At 39.6% G+C, this 19,013-nt stretch overlaps 1 protein-coding gene across 10 annotated transcripts in view; it reads right to left on the reverse strand.

Moving 5' to 3' along the window:
- The window catches only part of DYNC1I1 (dynein cytoplasmic 1 intermediate chain 1), a 506,528-nt gene that overhangs the window by 384,932 nt on the left and 102,583 nt on the right, over positions 1–19,013 (reverse strand). For 5 of the 10 annotated variants that reach the window (XM_082846464.1, XM_082846462.1, XM_082846461.1 and 2 more), the window contains exon 1: positions 2,728–2,753. Coding sequence is in view for 4 of the 10 variants with exons in the window: in XM_082846457.1 (XP_082702583.1) it covers positions 2,728–2,782 (55 nt within the window). In the remaining 6 variants the exon portion in view is untranslated. Of the gene's footprint in view, positions 1–2,727; positions 2,792–6,189; positions 6,319–19,013 lie in introns of those variants that run through there. The other 5 variants (XM_082846457.1, XM_082846458.1, XM_082846450.1 and 2 more) reach the window with 2 other exon arrangements.

Consider the following 19,013-nt stretch of genomic DNA (forward strand, 5'->3'; position numbering starts at 1 on the left):
ATTTTCTTCTTGTTCTTCGACTTGAAGGTTTAAGTCTTTAGGCTTGAGACTTCCCTGGTGGCACAGTGGTTAAGAATCCGCCTGCCAAAGCAGGGGACATGGGTTCGAGCCCTGGTCCGGGAAGATCCCACATGCTGCGGAGCAACTAAGCCTGTGTGCCACAACTACTGAGCCTGAGCTCTAGAGCCCACGAGCCACAACTACTGAGCCTGCATGCCACAACTACTGAAGCCCGCATACCTAGAGCCTGTGCTCCGCAACAAGAGAAGCCAGGGCAATGAGAAGTCCACGCACTGCAACAAAGAGTAGTCCCCCGCTCGCCACAGCTAGGGAAAGCCCACGCAGAGCAAGAAAACCCAACTCAGCCAAATAAATAAATAAATTTATATATTAAAAAAAAGTCTTTAAGCTTAGATTTTTCTTCCTTTTTGTAACCTCTCCAAGGCAGTCAGGAGCAGCCAGGCCACAAACTATAATCACCATCGTTGCCAGAGCAATTAAGAGCCTTAGTCATTTGATCTTGCCTTGCCATCCACTTGTACTGCAACCTACAACAGCGCTATCTTGAGTAATCATGATATTGCTACATATCAGGGATTACTATTATCCTACTTTCCCCTGGGAGAGGATATCTGTGAGCTTATCAAAGATATGGGCAATGGAATCTCGGAATCCCATTTTGAGGGTTTGTTTCCTTGAGCTTTTTTTTTTTTTTTTTTTTTTTGGCGGTGGTACGTGGGCCTCTCACTGCTGTGGCCTCTCCCGCTGTGGAGCACAGGCTCCGGACGCGCAGGCTCAGCGGCCATGGCCCACGGGCCCAGCCGCTCCGCAGCACGCGGGATCCTCCCAGACCAGGGCACGAACCCGTGTCCCCTGCATCGGCAGGCGGACTCCCAACCACTGCACCACCAGGGAAGCCCCTCCTTGAGCCATTTTAAAAAAATGTATTCTTTATTTTTAATTGAACTATAGTTGATGTACAGTATTATATAAGTTACAGGTGTACAAAAGTGATTCACAATTTTTAAAGGTTATACCCCATTTATAGTTATTATAAAATATTAGCTATATTCCAGGTGTTGCACAATATATCCTTCTTGTTTCTTAAAATTCAAGCATTATTCATTGCAGCACTATTTACAATAGCCAGGACATGGAAGCAACCTAAGTGTCCATCATCAGATGAATGGATAAAGAAGATGCGGCACATGTATACAATGGAATATTACTCAGCCATAAAAAGAAATGAAATTGAGTTATTTGAAGTGAGGTGGATGGACCTAGAGTCTGTCATACAGAGTGAAGTAAGTACGAAAGAGAAAAGCAAATACCATATGCTAACACATATATATGGAATCTAAAAAAAAAAAAAAAAAGGTTCTGAAGAACCTAGGGGCAGGACAGAAAGACGCAGATGTAGAGAATGGACTTGAGGACACCGGGAGGGGGAAGGGTAAGCTGGGACAAAGTGAGAGAGTGGCATGGACATATATACACTACCAAATGTAAAATAGCTAGTGGGAAGCAGCTGCATGGCACAGGGAGATCAGCTCAGTGCTTTGCGACCTAGAGGGGTGGGATAAGGAGGGTGGGAGGGAGACGCAAGAGGGAGGGGATATGGGGATAAATGTATACGTATAGCTGATTCACCTTGTTATACAGCAGCAAATAACACAACAGTGTAAAGCAATTATACTCCAATAAAGATGTTAAAAAAAGAAAAGAAAAAAAATTCAAGCATTAAAAGATACAAACATGAATAGCTTAGAAATGTGAAAGTTCCCTCATAATCCAAACCTCTGCTGATAATCACTGACAGCCATTTAGTATTTTTCATCTTTGCTAGTCTAAAAGAGCTAAATAGTATCTCCAGTTTTCTTTAATTATCCTTGAACCATTTTTGATACCAACTACTGTATTAGTCAAGGCCCCCACAGGAAAGAAATAGCCTACTTGAGGGGTTTAACTGAAGAGGATTTAATGATGGAGATATTTTAAGAGGGATGATGTATTAGTTAGGGTTCTCCAGAGAGAGAGAGAGAGAGAGAGAGAGAGAGCGAGCAAATATATAACCCTAAGTAATACATCATCCCTCTTAAAATATGAGAGAGAGAGAGATATATTTTATTACAAGGAATTGGCTCACATGATTATGAAGCCTGGCAAATCCAAAATCTGTAGACCCAATATCCCAGTTTGAGTCTGAAGGTCAGGAGCTGCTGTAAAATGAGGAAGAGATGATCTTCTAGTTCAAAGACTTTTGGCAGGAGAATTCTCTTACCTGGGGAACAGGGTCAGCCTTCTATTCCATTCAGGCCTTCAGCTGGTTGGATAAGGCTCACCCACATTATAGAGGGAGTCTGCTTTACTCAGTCTACTGATTAAACATTAATTTCATTCCAAAACACCTTCACAAAAACAGCCGGTGTAATGGCTAACCAAATATCTAGCCATTCTGTGGCCCAGTCAAGTTGAAGCACATTAACCATCACAGATGAGTAGAGTTAAGGGAACTGAAAAGAGATGGTGAATACCCAGAGATTAGCTGCAGCAGAAATGTGTTATCAGCATTTGGCCTACAGGGACAATGAGGAAGAACTGACGGCATCAGACTCTGGTGATGGCCACAGCCATGGAAGAGGCCATTTGATATTAGTGGTGGTGACAGAGAAACAAAAGCTCTTCCAGAATCACTCTTGTCAAAACAGGAGTCAGTGGAATGCATACCTTGACCTCTCTCTTCTTTCCTTTCCAATCTCTTGCGGATGGTCCACCCATACATTAATCCAACCTAGAAAGAAGTCAGAGGGTAGAAGAACCTGTGTGAAGCATTCAATAGAGGTCAACCTCTATTGAAAAAAAAAGAGTGAAAATGGAGATGAGGTGCAGAAGCAAACAAAGAATAACCAGAACATAGGTCTTTCTCTGGTACAAGTGTATGTTTACAATAAATTCATAGAAGTGGACTTACTGGGTCAAAGGGCAGAGGCATTTGTAATTTTTATAGATTTTCTAATCTCCCCACCACTTAGGGATTGTAGCAATTTACATTCCCTCTAGTCCTACATGTGAATGACTTTTATCACACAGCTTGTCCAACCATGTGCTATCAAAAGTTTGGATTTTTGTCAATACAGTAGGTGAAAAGTGTTGTCTCTGTGTAGTTGTATTATGTATTTCTTTTTTTAATGAATGAATATATCATCTTTTCATATAAGTTAATAAGAACTCATTCAATTTCAAGTGGTAGAAAACTCAGCTTAATCTGGTTTAAGCAACAGAGAAGAAATAAGATTCACATAAAAGTCAGTGAGTATATCTAGAGACATGCCTTGATCCAAGGACTCAAAGGATGTCATCAAACCTGACCTACCCCTCTCTGTCTCTGTCCCTCTGTATCTTTCTCTCTCAGTCTCTTTGTCTCTGTCTCTCTCTCTCTGCACTTTCCCTTTGCTTGGCTCTATTCGAAGACAGTCTCTCCTCTTGTAGTGGTCCCAGGCAGCACCAGGCTTTCATCCTCAAACTCCAAACTCAGCACAAAGACCTATGTCTGACTTTCACTGAATTCAGTTGTATTATGTACCTGTCCTTGAGCTATCACTGTGGACAGAGGGATGTCCTGCTCCATTTGCCCAGGCCTGAGTCACAGGACCATACACCCTTCTATCCATGCATGTATCTTTAAAGACACCCATATCAAAATAATGCAGCTATACTAATCACAGTAAAAACTGTACTCATCTTCATCCCAGAAGGAGATGAGATAAACAACCTCAAGCTCATAAATAAACTAGTTATTGCTCTAATCCAGAATCTCTAGGTTATGAGTATTCTTCTTGGTCGGGTCCTAATATGGCTTTTTGTAGTCCAGCAAACTGTGATTAAATGAAAACCATAACTCACCATTATACACTTATAGGGAGAGATAATGACAATTGAAATAAAACCTTCCATTTGAAAAAGAGGAAAGTGGGAAATTGCCCACAGTGGTCTCTGACCTGGAACACTTTCTAAGACCCCTGACCCTAGAGTGAAGTGAGCTCGTTAGTCATAATGTGGCCACTCCGGAAGGTTCTCTTTTCTCCTTATTTTCCTTGGCCCCATTTGAGGTGGTGACCTTAGGCAAGGATGCCCCTTCTATGGGTTGCATTTATTTAGCATCTCATTTCCTGAAGGATTAGGTTCGAGGGCCTGGAATGACCTTGGAGTTTGAACAATGGCAGGCTACTCTTTGTTGGGTTTAAGGTTTTTCTGGCTGTGAATCTCTCTTAAAACGTTATGAGGCAATAATCCCATAAGGTAAGTATTATTATTCTTATTTCATAAGTGTAAATTCTATTGCTCAGAAATGTGAAGTGGCTTTGCCCAAAGCCATACAGCTGCGGAGTGACAAAGCCAATATTTGTAGCCAGAAGAGTCTACCCTTATCCCTCTATTTCATACTGCTTCCCTGTGTACCTTATATTAAAATAGTTTTGTTTGCAATACCTCTATCATTATTAGCAAAACCTTCATATCTAGAAACTCTAGTGGGAAATTCATTCTCACTGCCCTTCCTCCATGCACTACTAAATTTCTGTCAGTCAGAAGAAAATAATGAAAAACAGAAGAAAAATGGAAAAATTCTCAGTTTGTCCTGTAGGTGCCACCCTCATCATAGAACATCTGTTTCCAGCTTTGCAGCACAACTCTCAGAGCTGCAATAGACTCAGACATTCTAGAAGGATTCAAGAAGTTGCATCCAATTTATGCAGTTCAGTGCCAGCATCCATAACCTGTTTTTATTGTTTTGTATGTAGCTCCTGGGTTCTAGTTAGGACTTTTTCAATTTTTTAATTCATTTAATTTTTGAACAGGTACTATATTTATAATGGCTCAAAAACAAATAAAAGTGTAAAAAGAATATAGTGGAAAAAACTTCCGTTTCATCAAGTCCATGCCAAAAGTTACCAGTTATTAGTTTATTTTGTACTTCCAGAGTATGTCTTATTCATATACAAGAAAACATATTTTTAAAAAACTACCTTGTTTTATTTTGCATGATAGCACAGTATAACATTTTTTCTCCATCTTGATTATTCCATTAATACTATATCTTGGAAATCTTTTATATCAACACATAAAAATTTCTCTCTCTCTCTCTCTTTTTTATAGCTTCAGAGTATTCTCACTGTATGGAGGCACCTAAGTTTATCCACTCAGGTCTCTAGCGATGAGTATGTAAGTCAATTCTTTTGCCAGTAAAAATAATGCTAAAATAAGTAGCTTTGCATATAGTTCATTTTGCATGTGTGTGAAGATATCTGAAAGTATTTGAGGATATATGCATTTGCAATGCTTATTGACATTTCCAAATTGCCCTCCACAGGGCTCATACCAGTTTATGCACCTGCCAGCCATGTATGAAATTGTCTATTTCCCCACAGCTTGGCCAACACAGTGTGTTTTGGATTTTTGCCAATCAATCTGAGAGTGAAAAAAATGGTATCTCAGTTTTACTTTTTGTTTCTTTTATTATAAGTGAGTTTGAGCCTCTTTTGGTTTAAGAGCAATTTAAATGAGTTAGAATCCTTTTGATTGCAAGTGATAGGAAGCCCAACTTCCATGGCCTCGGCAAGAAGATGTTTGTTTCCTCATGACTAAAAAGTCTGGAGGTAGATGTAGAATTTCCAGTGGGCCTTAATCCAAAGGCATAAATGTTACTGAGGCCTGTGATTACTCTCTCTCACTCTCTCTCTTTTTCTCTTTCTGTCTTGCTCACTCACTTGCTTCCTTTCCCTCTTCCTCTCCTGCTTCAGTTTCCTTCTGTCTTGACCCTCTCCTCAAACAGGCTCTGATTGCCCCATGCTCACAGACCTGCATTGGATAAGGGAGGCAGTGCTCTGACTGGCCAGGCCTGAGTCATGTGACAGAGCCCAAATCCCCCCAGACCAGATGGATTGAGTGAGAGGTGGGGATTCTGGCTGTCCAGTGAAAGGTCAAAGTGGTGTTATGTGGAGAAGAATCGATAGGCACTGGCTGGTGAACATTGCGGATTTGTGTGGTAATCCACTCCTCTGACAGCTCAACATCCACATACCCTTCTATTCTCACACACACACACACACACACACACACACACACCCCTTAAAAAACAGCCATACTGTAATTGTGACGAAGCTGTAACTGCCTGCTGTGAAACTTCACTCACCCCTTCCCAGAGGGAAACCGCACAACAACTCATGTGGTTATTGCTCCAAGTTCAAGATTTCTGGGTGATGTGCAGTCTTCTTGGTCAGGTCCTGATGTGGCTCCTCCTGGCCCAGCAACCTGTGGTTCCTGTATAACCAAAAGGTACACGTGAAAGGACAGAGAAAGAACAGAGTAATAACAACAAAATGCCCATTTAGTAAGGAGGAGAACGGGAAACAGCATAAAGTGGTCTCTGGTCCAGGATGCACAGGACAGGAAGAGCAAGGTGTCCCTGACCTGGAGGTAATGTGAGCTCCTTAGCTAACCTGACTGCTCTGGCCTGTTATCTGGAATCATCACCTTTGTCCTGTATTTCCACAGCCCCTATGAGTTGGAGACTATGGAGGAGGAAGTCCCTTCTGTGGGGTACATCTCGTAAGCATCTCTCTCCCTGTTGGAATGGGCTTGGGGTGTTTAGGTTTGCCTTAAAGATTAAATAATCACAGGCTGTTGTTTGCCAGATTTTGAGTTCCTCTAGCAAGATATGTCTCCTAAAACACCATGAGGCTCCTGGGCATATATTGGGAAAAAACTATAATTCAAAAAGATACATGCACTCCTATGTTCATAGCAGCACTGTTTACAATAGCCAAGACATGGAAGCAACCTAAATGTCCATTGACAGATGAATGCATAAAGAAGATGTGGCACACATATACAATGGAATATTACTCAGCCATAAAAAGAATGAAATAATGCTATTTGTAGAAACATGGATGGACCTAGAGATTCTCATACTAAGTGAAGTAAGTCAGAAGGAGAAAGACAAATAACATATGATATCACTTATATGTGGAATCTAAAATAATGGTACAAATGAACTTATCTACAAAACAGAAATAGAGTCACAGATGTAGAGACCAGACTTGTGGTTGCCAAGGGGGAGGGGGGAGGGATGGATTGGGAGTTTGGGATTAGCAGATGCAAACTATTACATATAGAATGGATAAACAACAAGGTCCTACTGTATAGCACAGGGAATGATACACAATATTCTGTAATAAACCATAATGGAAAAGAATATATATATGTATAATGGAATCACTTTACTGTGAAAAAATTAACACAATATTGTAAATCAACCGTACTTCAATAAAATAAATTTAAAAAACACCATGAGAGGGGGCTTCCCTGGTGGCGCAGTGGTTGAGAGTCCGCCTGCCGATGCAGGGCACACGGGTTCGTGCCCCCGTCCGGGAAGATCCCACATGCCGTGGAGCGGCTGGGCAGTGAGGGGCCCGCGTAACGCCAAAAAAAAAAAAAAAAAAAAACACCATGAGGCATTAACCTGCGATATATATAGCATATTTCTTGTTTTACAAGACTAAATACTATGGCTCAGAGATGTTAAGTGCTGTTACCAACAGCCATACAGCCGGGGAGGATCAAAGAGTGAGTGACAAACCCACTATCTGTAACCAGCTCTTAAGTCTAAGATTTCAATATGCTTATATGAAAAATTATGCTCACAATAACTAGCAACTCTGATGAGAAAAATCACCATTCCTGCCCCGTGCCCTGTTAAACTATTCTGATATTCTCCCACCCATCCCCTCCTCCTCCCAGAAAGCACAAAGAAACAAACTGAAATATTCTATTTTTCCTGTAGGTGCCGCTACTAACCACAGGGTATTTCTTTCCAGCCCTGCAGCCTGATCTCTTAAGGCTGGAAAGAATCAGAAATTCTAGAAGATGGAGTCCAGTCTACATACAATTCAGTCTAAGGACCCCCACTCACGAGTTTAGAGTTCTATAGCTCCAACATATGTGTTAGGGTTCCCTTCTCCTGAAATTATATTTAGTTCACTTTTGAATAGCTTATACATTTATAGGTTTCAAAAATTTAAATGTGCATAAAAATCTTATTTGAAAAAAATCTCCCTCTATCCCTGTCTCTTATCCACCAATTTCCTCTACATAGCATTTATGATGGTATTCTTTTTTTGTCTATTCTTCTAGAGATTTTAATATGTATGCAACTATGAACATAGATTTCTTTCCCCTCCCTTTTTAATTATTCACATTCTTTTTTCCCTTTTTAATTATTATTATTCACATTCTTTTTTCCCTTTTTAATTATTCACATTCTTCAGTTATTCACATTCTTCTGTTCCTTTTTTTTTTTCTTTTCTTCTACATAGCTATATATTATGGAGAGATTTCCATTATCAATTCCTAAAGAAATTTATTCCTTTTAAGAGAGAGTCCTCCACTGTGTGGATGAAACTGATTCTCCCTTGAGGAACATTTAGTTTGATTCTTATTGTTTGAATTTCCAAACAATGCTGCACTGAATAACCTTGTCCATGCCTCATTTTGCAGGTGAGGATATATATCTGTGGGACAAAGTACACAATAGTGTAATTACTGGGTCAAAGATACATGTATTTGCAGTTTAACAAATAGATTTTTACCTTCTTTAGGGATGATTAAACACATTCTCACTAGTAAAATAAAATATTTCCTCACAGTTCAGCCAACATAGTATGTGATCAATTTTAATTTAATTTTTGTCAATATAATTGGTGGAAACCACTATCTCACTTTAAATTCATAGTTTTATTATGAGTGAGGTTGAGCAACTTTTAATATGCAGCATTAGAAATGATGAGGGGCCTTTCAATTACAAGCAAAACAAAAACAAAAACCCCTCAATCTGGCTTTAGAGAAAGGGATTTATTGTCTTTACAACTGAAAAATCAGGGATAAATTGAGAGTTTCCAGTATGCCTGGACACAAGGATTCAAACGGTGCCCTCACTTGTTTTCTCTCTCTTTCACTCACTCTTCCCCTCTCTCAATCTCCCTCTCTCCAGTCTCCCTTCCTTTGCTGGCCAGGGAGGCTCGAGGACTGCATTCTCATAGCCTCTTCTGTGGGCTGTATTTATTTAGCATCTAACCTCCTGTTGATGCAGGTTCAGAGGCCTGGGGTTGTCTTAGGCATTGAGCAACCACAGGCCATTTGGAGGGCAGCACTGATATTCCTGAGGTGACACAATTCACTTAAAATATTAGTAAGCAACAATATAACAAGGTCACAATCATCCACATTTTACAAGTGAAGAAACCATGGCTTTTAAAAGATATAAGTGCCTTTGCCTAAAGCTATGCAGACAGTAAATGATAGGGACAGTATTTATATCCATGTGTATCTGACAGTAAATATACAGTGATTAGTAAACTGCTTTTGTTCAGGAACTCCAAGGGAAAATCAATCACCACCTCCATTCATGCTCGACCACCAACTCTCAGAATAAAAAAAAAAGAAAGAAAAAAACAAATGAAAGGTTCCGTATGTGTCCTGTAGGTGCCACCATTACCATGGGATATCTCTTTTCAGCTGTGTAGCACAGGTCTCTTTAAAGCTGAAATTCTAGAAGGTGGAAGAAAACCTTCTCTTTCAATTTATGCGACTGACATTTCACGCTGGCACCTCACATATAATTTAGAATTCCGGAACTCTGCTGTGTTGTTATTGTACCTTTCTTTCTAAAAAATATGCATTGAAAACATTTGTGAAGAGTTTATGTAGTTCCGAATTTTTTTAAATACAGTAAAATAAAAGGTATACAGTGATAAAATCTCCCTCCCAATCTTGTCTCCTAAATCCCATGTTCCACTGCCCCTTCCCCATGGATAACTACTCCTCTCAGTATTTTTTCTCTTTTCTGAGACATCCATACACATACAAGCAAATATGAAAAGATATTTCCTTTCTCCCGCCTGTTTATATATATTACACAAATGTCTGCACTTAAAATTTTTTTCTTAACATATGTTGAAGATAAGTTTGTATTAGCCCAAAAAGAAATTCCTCATTCTTTTTTTTTTTTTTTTTTTTTGCTGTACGCGGGCCTCTCACTGTTGTGGCCTCTCCCGTTGCGGAGCACAGGCTCCAGACGTGCAGGCTCAGCGGCCATGGCTCACGGGCCCAGCTGCTCCACAGCATGTGGGATCCTCCCAGACCCGGGCACAAACCCGTGTCCCCTGCATCGGCAGGCGGACTCTCAACCACTGCGCCACCAGGGAAGCCCTCCTCATTCTTTTTTACAGCTTCATATATTCGCCTGTATGGCTGTACCATATTTTTTCATTTATCCAGACCCTATTGGTGGACATTTACATTGATGTTTTCCTATTACAAACCATGTTGTAGTGAATAAATGTTTCTTCATTGTATACATACAAGTGTAGTTGTAGAATAAATCCTAGAAGTGAAATTGTTGAGCTAAAAGGTAAATGCATTTGTAATTTTGATAAACATTTCCAAATTACCAACCACGTGGATTGTATCATCTAAGTACTCCCACCAACAAAGTATGATAATTCCTGTTTCTCCATAAATTGATCAATTACAGGGAATTATCAAGATATTGGACATTTGCAAATCTGATAGGTGAAAACTTGTATGTCTGCGTGGTTGTATTTCCCACATTTTAAGTGAGATTAAGCAGCTTTTCATTTACTGAAGACCCAGTGTATTTAGTCGAGAGTTTTTCACTTACAAGGTTAGAAATCCCAGCTCATGGAAACTGAAGCAAAAGGAAGAAATTCGTTATTCACATAACTGGACATGGATATTCTAGGATTTCGAGATCTCTCTCTCTCTTTCCCTCTCCCCCAGCCCTACCCCGCCCTAGCTCCTCTCTGTCTTAGACAGGCTTCTTTTATGTGGTGACCCCTGGCAGTTTCATACTTATAACCTCACAGCTCCAAGTTTAGCAAAAAGTTCTGGACCAGGGCTTCCCTGGTGGCGCAGTGGTTGAGAGTCCGCCTGCCGATGCAGGGGACACGGGTTCCTGCCCCGGTCTGGGAGGATCCCACGTGCCGCGGAGCGGCTGGGTCTGTGAGCCATGGCCGCTGGGCCTGCGCGTCCGGAGCCTGTGCTCCGCAACGGGAGAGGCCACGGCAGTGGGAGGCCCGCGTACCGCAAAAAAAGAAAAAAGTTCTGGACCAGATCCACTTATTATTAAGTTGAATTGGATTATATGTTCATATTCTTGGGTGTAAAGATTACAGTGTTCTGATGGTCCAGGTCTGAGTCAATTTTTCTTTTTGAGCCAGAGATAGAGTCAACTTTACTCACACTATGTGGATTGAAGTTTAGGGTTAAGGTTCAGAGATTAGGGTTATGCCTATCTTGAGGAAGATTGGAGTCGTACAACAAAAAGGAAAATGAATGAGTACTGAAATGGGTATGCAGCGTGTCCATACTTATCCTTCTTCCCATATATACATCTTAAGAAATGCTCATATCTACAGAAAAATCTAAAATCACTCATCCCCTTGCTAGAGGAAGGCAACCTAATTTTCACATCTAGGATATCTAGGTCATATGCATTCTTGGTCGGATCTAGGCTTGGCTCCTCCCAAGAATTATAGTAATTTATAGTGAATAATAAATTATAGTAATTTATAGTGAATAATTATATTTACTGTACATAAAATATTATAGCAATTTATAGTAAATCATAACATCAATCACCCTCAAGAAATACCCAGACTATTCACTGACAGAGAAAGGACAATATAATTATGATTAAAAACTCCATTGTAAATGAAGAAAATGGGAAACACAATAGTGATAACTAGAATATTACCCAAATTATGTCTTAGAGTGCCTTAATGAGATAATCTGGCCGTTCTGGTTCTTTATTCTAGAAAGTTTTTCTTTGTTTGACGTGGTCTTTGTTGAGCTCAGTTCCTGTTGGAGTGAGTTTGGGGGACCTGAGATTGTTTTAGGGGTTGGACATCACTGACCTGTAGCAGGTGCGAGCTTTAAATGCAACACATTTATAAAGATGGTAATATTATCTACAAGCGAGGAAACTAAGGCTTGAAGAGGTTAGGGACTTTTGGCATGAGTGACAAGGAGAGCATCAGAATCCAGGTATATTTTCTTCTTCAGCACACTGCCATCTCCATCTGCTCTCTATAAAGTGGCTCTGTTTGCAGTGCTTACATCAGTAATTATCAAAATTTTATTTCTAGCAACAGCAAAGAGAAACCCCAAGCATATGTTCTAAACTCTTCTCCCTTTAAAGGGGGAACAAAGTAACAAAAAATTCTCTGTTTGTCCTGTAGGTGCCATCTTAATCAAGGAATATTTCTTTCGGGCACTGCAGCCCTGATCTTTCAGAACTGCAATAGACCAGAAATTCTAGAAAGTGGAAGAAGCCTGACAGGACAATATATATCATCAACAGTTCAGTGCCAGAATCTCTACACACATCCTTGTTCCGATGAATTAGTTAGGATGCTATTATTTTCTTTAAAAGGAAGTTACCGAAGTTTTGAATAAGTAATATATTTATATGGCTCCAAAATAAAAAGAATAAAGGAATATTCAGTAAAAAAAATTCTCCCTTCTAACCTTGTCCCCCATCTGCTAAATTCCCATGCCTGCTCCTCAAATATGTAATGACTCATTAGCTTCATGCATATCCTTCCAGAGATTTACATATATATGAATATATATTCTTCCTTTTTTACAGAAGCAATAGCATAAAATTAATTGATTGGCAAAACAACGTACCTTAGAAATATAACACGTCAAAATAAAAATTCTAGAATTTTTAAAAACATCTTTATAGTGTTCCACCATATGGATGTGCTATACTTTATTTAACCTCTTGATGGGCTGATGCATATTTCTCAAGAGGTTGATTCATATCTCTTATTGTTACAAACAATACTGTAATGAATATCTTCATCATATGATGTTTTTCAGATGTGAAAATATATTAATAGAATAAATGTCTAGAAGTGGATTTGCTGGGGCAAAAGTTCACACATTTTTAACAAATAGTCCCACACTGCCCTTTGTAAACATTGCAAACACCTTATACTTCATCAGTAATGTATAAGGGTACCTACTTCCTCACAGCAGGTCCAACATAGCATGCTATTGAATGTCTGGATTTTTTAATCTTGTAGTTGAAAAATGGCATGTCTTTCCATTTCAATTTGTTTCTCTTGTTTTGAGCAAGATTGAACAATCTTTTATAAGTTTTAGAGGCAACTGAAAAAGCCCTAGCTTTTTCGATTGAAAGTGTCAGAAAACCAAACCCATTTGGCTAAAAGAAAAAAATGATTTTTTTGATAAGTCCATGTAGATATTTCATTTTACCTTTCAGATTTCTGAGGCCTTGCCTCTAGGTAAAGGAGACCTCTGGGAAGCATCTAGGTTCGGTCTACCCCTCAGCCCCTGTGCTAAAGGACAATGATGCCTTCTTGATCTGGGGTTGCTGTTCTCCCAGATATTGATGGTCACCACCAATGGTGTGACTCTGGGGCAAACAACTTGCATGGAAGTTTGAGAATGAGCTTCATACATGACTCATTCCACTTAGGAGTGGATTTTTCTACCCTTTCCTCTGCTTCTTCTCAACCTGTAGAGGAAATTCCTTGCAGAGTGAATATACTCAGTCCCAGGCTCCAGTTCAAGATGGTTGCTGTAGTCACCTTGCCACCCCAAGATAAGGTTTTCTCTTTATCCTGAACTGAGCATAAGTAGAATCCACTGAAATTTTTCTATTTCATCTGTTCTCTTCCCCAGAATATGGTCTTCCTTTCTTTCTTTCTTTTTGGTCAACCATTTCTGCACTCATCTCTTCCCTCCATCCACACTGTCTTGCATTTCTTTTCAAAATCACCACAACATACATTTATCATCATGTATATGCTGTTGTATTTATTACACAGAACCATCTCCACTTGTTTGCTTTACTTATCTAGTTCCTAGCTGCCTGTCCTGGTGACCTATAGTTCATCTTTTGTGTAATTTGAGGAAGCAAAGCACAAGAAAAGCCACACTTTCAAATTCCAAGTCCAAATGGAAAGAGGTGAAAACATTCCTGGAGTGTAAGGCTATGCCCACATTGATGCCAAATTAACTATTTAAAAAGAAAACTGGGGCTTCCCTGGTGGCGCAGTGGTTGAGAGTCCGCCTGCCGATGCAGGGGACGCGGGTTCATGTCCCAGTCCGGGAAGATCCCACATGCCGCGGAGCGGCTGGGCCTGTGGGCCATGGCTGCTGAGCCTGTGCATCCAGAGCCTGTGCTCCGCAACGGGAGAGGCCACAACAGTGAGAGGCCCACATACCGCAAAAAAAAAAAAAAAAAAAAAGAAAACTGGTGTCCCTTCAAGAAATTTCTTTCTTTTTTACCAAATTGGTTTAATTGACCAACTGTTTTGCTTTTAGATGAACACAACCTCAGAATGCTGTTTTATAAGCAAGTTAGTGGTCACAGACTAATTAGAAAAAACAGGAAATCCATGACAAGCTAGAAAATACTTCAAAGTACTAGAGGGGTTTGCTTTAAATGGCATATTTATTATAGTCTCTTCACAAATCATCTTTGTTTAGAAGTTGTACATGTTAGTGTGGGAAGAGCATGAGATCTGGAGCCAGCAAACCTGGCTCAAACATAGCCTTGGTCACATTTTTTTTTTTTCTGTGATGCTTGGTAAATTATCAAACTTCTCCAAGCCTATATATAAAATAATAATCTTTTTCACCCCATAAATATTAATTGAGTCCACCACAATGTAAGCTCCATGACATTTAGAACATAGAAGGTAGGCAATAATATTTGTTGTAGAGTCAACTATACCCCAGACATTGTGTAAAAGCCTACATAAACAAGTGGCAATAAAGACACAGTTCCTTGCATCCAGGGAAGTTTAGGAACTATTTGGTCAATCAGCTAAGAAAGCAGGACGTTTCAGTACAACTGGGGGGTGGGCACAGAATTTAGGAAACTACCAACAATCCCCTATACCTATACGGTAGCATAAGGGTGGAAAGGAATAATGAGCCGTGAGTTCAGAGAGGTAAGGCAGGGGTATATCATGAAGGATCTGGAGGTCCAGGCAAAGACATTTGGCTTCCATCCCAAAGCAAAGGGATGGAACCCTTAGAACCCCTGAAGGGTTCTAAGCAAAGAGGTGTCATGATTGGGTGTGTGTTTTAAAATGTTCACTCCAGCTGCTTTGCAGAGAAGGATTGGAAGGGGGCAAGACTCTGTAGAGGAACCAGTATAGGCAAGAAATAATAGTAGCTTTAACCAGGAAATGGCAGTGGAGATGGAGAGAAGTGAATGAAGGTGAGAGACATTAAAATGTAGAAATTAAGTGTTAACAATTGATTATATAGAGTCACTAAGAGAATGAGGGGAAGAGGGGAGGAAGCTGAAATTTCTAACTCTTATAACTATTCACATAGATAGTAAACACAGGAAGAGGAACAAGAATATTTAGGGGAGGGTGAAGAAATAATTAAAATTGCATGCAATAATCATGAGTTGTCAGTGGCATATCTATTGGAGCTGTCCAATTGGCTGTAACATATATGGGTCTGAAGTTCAAGAGAGAGGTCTAGAAGATATCAGTTTGAAAGTCATCGGTATGTAGATGCTTACTGAAACTAGGAGCAGATGAGATTGGTCTGGGTGAACGTGCAAAGCAGAAAATAAGAGTTTAGAGTCTACAATGGCCTTAGGCCCAGCAGTACTGAAGGCAGTGTCTGTGAACCATGGCTGCATGCTAGAGTCACTAGGAAGCTTATAAAGAATTGTGATGCCAGGACCCCATGCCACACCAATTAAATCAGAATCTCTGGCCTAGGCACCACATTCTTTCAGAACTTCCCAGGTGATTGCAATATACAGCCATGGTTGAGAGCTATGATTTAAGGAATAAATAGAGGCAGAGGAGAGTTTGGATAAAAACCCAGGTGATATGGTGTCACGGAAGTCCAAAGGAGAGAGTATTTGAAAGAAGAGGAGCGGTCAACAGTGTTATATGCCTCGAGGAGCAGCAAAAACTAATCACTTGAACACCATTAGGAAGGAAGGAGGATTTGCAGATTGCAGTAGAATATTAGTTAGGACTATGATGCTAAAACCCCCCCAAGAGCATTGGCTTAAATAAGACAGAAGTATATTTTTCATTCAAGTCTAAGAAGTTGGGGATAGTTCAGTCCAGAATGGCTTCCATTGTTTCAATTCCCCAGAGCATTCTATCTTGTTCTCATGTCATGTATGTTTCCATTCCCAAATTTATCTCATGGTCTATGTCAGCTGCCAGTGTCTCAGCCATTTCATCCACATTCTATCAGCAGGAAGGAAGGGCAGGACAGGAATAAAGACGTAGATGTAGAGAATGGACTTGAGGACACAGGGAGGGGGAAGGATAAGATGGGATGAAGTGAGAGAGTGGCAGGGACATATATACACTACCAAATGTAAAACAGATAGCTAGTGGGAAGCAGCCACATAGCACAGGGAGATGAGCTCGGTGCTTTGTGACCACCTAGAAGAGTGGGATAGGGAGGGTGGGAGGGAGACACAAGAGGGAGGAGATATGGGGATATATGTATATGTATAGCTGATTCACTTTATCATAAGGAAGAAACTAACACACCATTGTAAAGCAATTATACTCCAATAACGATGTTAAAAAAATCTAAAAAAAAAAAAATAAGAAAGGCATACTGTCTCTTTAGAACATTTCTCCAAAGATAAACATATCACTTCCATTAGCATCCATCATTCAGAATCTAAAGTCATGGACACACAGAACTGCAAGAGAAGCTGGGGAAAATAGTCTTTAGGCAGTCAAGTGCCCAGCTAAATTGTGTAGTATAGAGATAAGTGCTCCCTTACTCTATATAATGCTTTCCAACTTTGCCATGCCTATACATAATCCAAGGTGCTTGCTACAGGCAGATTTTACCTACTTTCAGAGACTCCAGGTCAATAGATTTAAAGGCAAGGTCCATATATTTTGTAAGCATTCTAGATGATTCTGATGCAGTTGGTCCATAGACAACACTGAGAAATAATGTCCATCTAAGCCTGTTTGCAATTGACATCCCTGCTGCCTTTGCTATTCTACTTGGTATACCTGGAATTCCTCTTTTCACCAATCGTTGACTTAAAATCCCAGTCTAATACCAATTTTTCTAAGAATTCTTAGCTATCAAATTTACTCCATAATTAATGTACTTCTTCAGCATTTTGGTAGAGATGCCTACACAATTAAATGCACAGTGGTACCCTGTGCTTCCTCGTTATGTCATGTGAAATTACATTCCCCAGTCTCCCATCACCACTTTAGACTGCAATCTCCCTAAGCATAGGGATACTGACTCTGACCAGAGCACTCTTTGATGCTGGAAGGTGCCCAGTAACTGTATGTTAAATGAATAAACAAATAGATGAACAAATATGAAAATGTACAGAGACTCAAAAAACAGAAAAATTGATGGGGATACCGAAAACAAGCAGTGTAATGGAAAATAAAGATGTGAGAAACAGAATAAAGTAAAGAAAAAAACCAGGTTTAGCAGGAGGAGAATCATTAGAGCCTGGAAGCAATGTGGGTGATTTAATCATAAATAGTTTTAAGAAGCATGGGAAAAGGAGTCTACCAGCAACGTGAAATAGACTCTTAAGTACCTGACAAACCTGAGAAAAATAGGTAGTGAGAAAATCAATGCATCGAAACCCAACGAAACTTCAATGTACCATCCCTTTTCAATCACTTGGAAGGAAAATTTTGTGTTTAGTACATCCTCTTTCTTCATATTTGGACTTTTAAATAGGGTATTTGGATTCACAGACTGTACTCAGCTCAGATCGTCTCTCCTTCCAGCACACTGCTGTACTTTTTAAATGACACCAGGCTTCCAAGCAAGATTGATTGTAAACCTGAAAAGGTTATATGTGATGTAATGAATACACATGTTACTCCCTCAAGTGCATCTCTGGAACGATACCTATTCCAGGATACTGTATGTTCTCATAGTGTAGAAAAGATTGGGAAGAGATCTTGCAGGCAAGTACCAAAAGAAAATTTCCTATTATGCTCACTTAATAAACTGCTCTATCTTGAATTCATTCACTCAATGAATACACAGTAATTAAAAACTGACTATTTTTGGCATTCCATAAATGTCTGTGGATGAATGGGTAGATGAATGGATATAATGTGCCAATCAAAGTTCAAGGTGCTATGAGAATAAAATAACTCAAACATGGGACCTGCTCTTAATAGGGACTGCAGTCGAGTAAGGGAATCAAGACATCAATAACCCCTTTTGAGAAAATGTGGTAAGTGCCACCCCAGAGGTATACATTTTACTATGAGAATACATAATACAAAGGAAGAAGAGATTGTTTCCAAGTGGAGTGCTAGCAAAGAACTTTTGCAAGAAGTTGTGTTTAAGCTGAACCTTGAAAAATCTAGATGTGCAGATTTTGGGAAAAGATATTCGGGGCAAAGAAAGAATATGAGATGGACTGTGTTGATGTGTGGAAGATGGAGAAGAGTTTAGTTTGGACAAGATCTGAAGTTTATGAAGGACAATATTGGGCAACAATGTTGAAAAAGTACATTGAGCGTCTGCATGGAGGTCTTTAAAGTTTTTGATGACTTAGCACAGGATAGTTAATTACTAATATTTATTGAATGCTTACTATAGGCCAGGCACATTGTAATTACATAAATTATCTTAATTAAGGTTCACAATAACCTCCTATGTAGGTTCATGAGGTCCTTCTTATCAAAATATAATTGATGCTGGGAAAAACCAGTTAAAAGATCTCAGTTGAAGTGGAATTTATGATTTCATGGCAAATTACAGGGGTGAAATGATTAGAATATTATCTTTAAAAATGATTAACATTATGACAAACGTTTAGTTATCTTTCGTCAACAACACATATATATTATAACTGTAAGTTTACGCTAATTCTTAAAACTAAGGAAGAATAATTC

This window comes from Leucopleurus acutus, assembly GCF_964270905.1.
Source record: "Leucopleurus acutus genome assembly, chromosome: 9".
In the NCBI taxonomy this organism is placed as follows: Eukaryota; Metazoa; Chordata; class Mammalia; order Artiodactyla; family Delphinidae; genus Leucopleurus; species Leucopleurus acutus.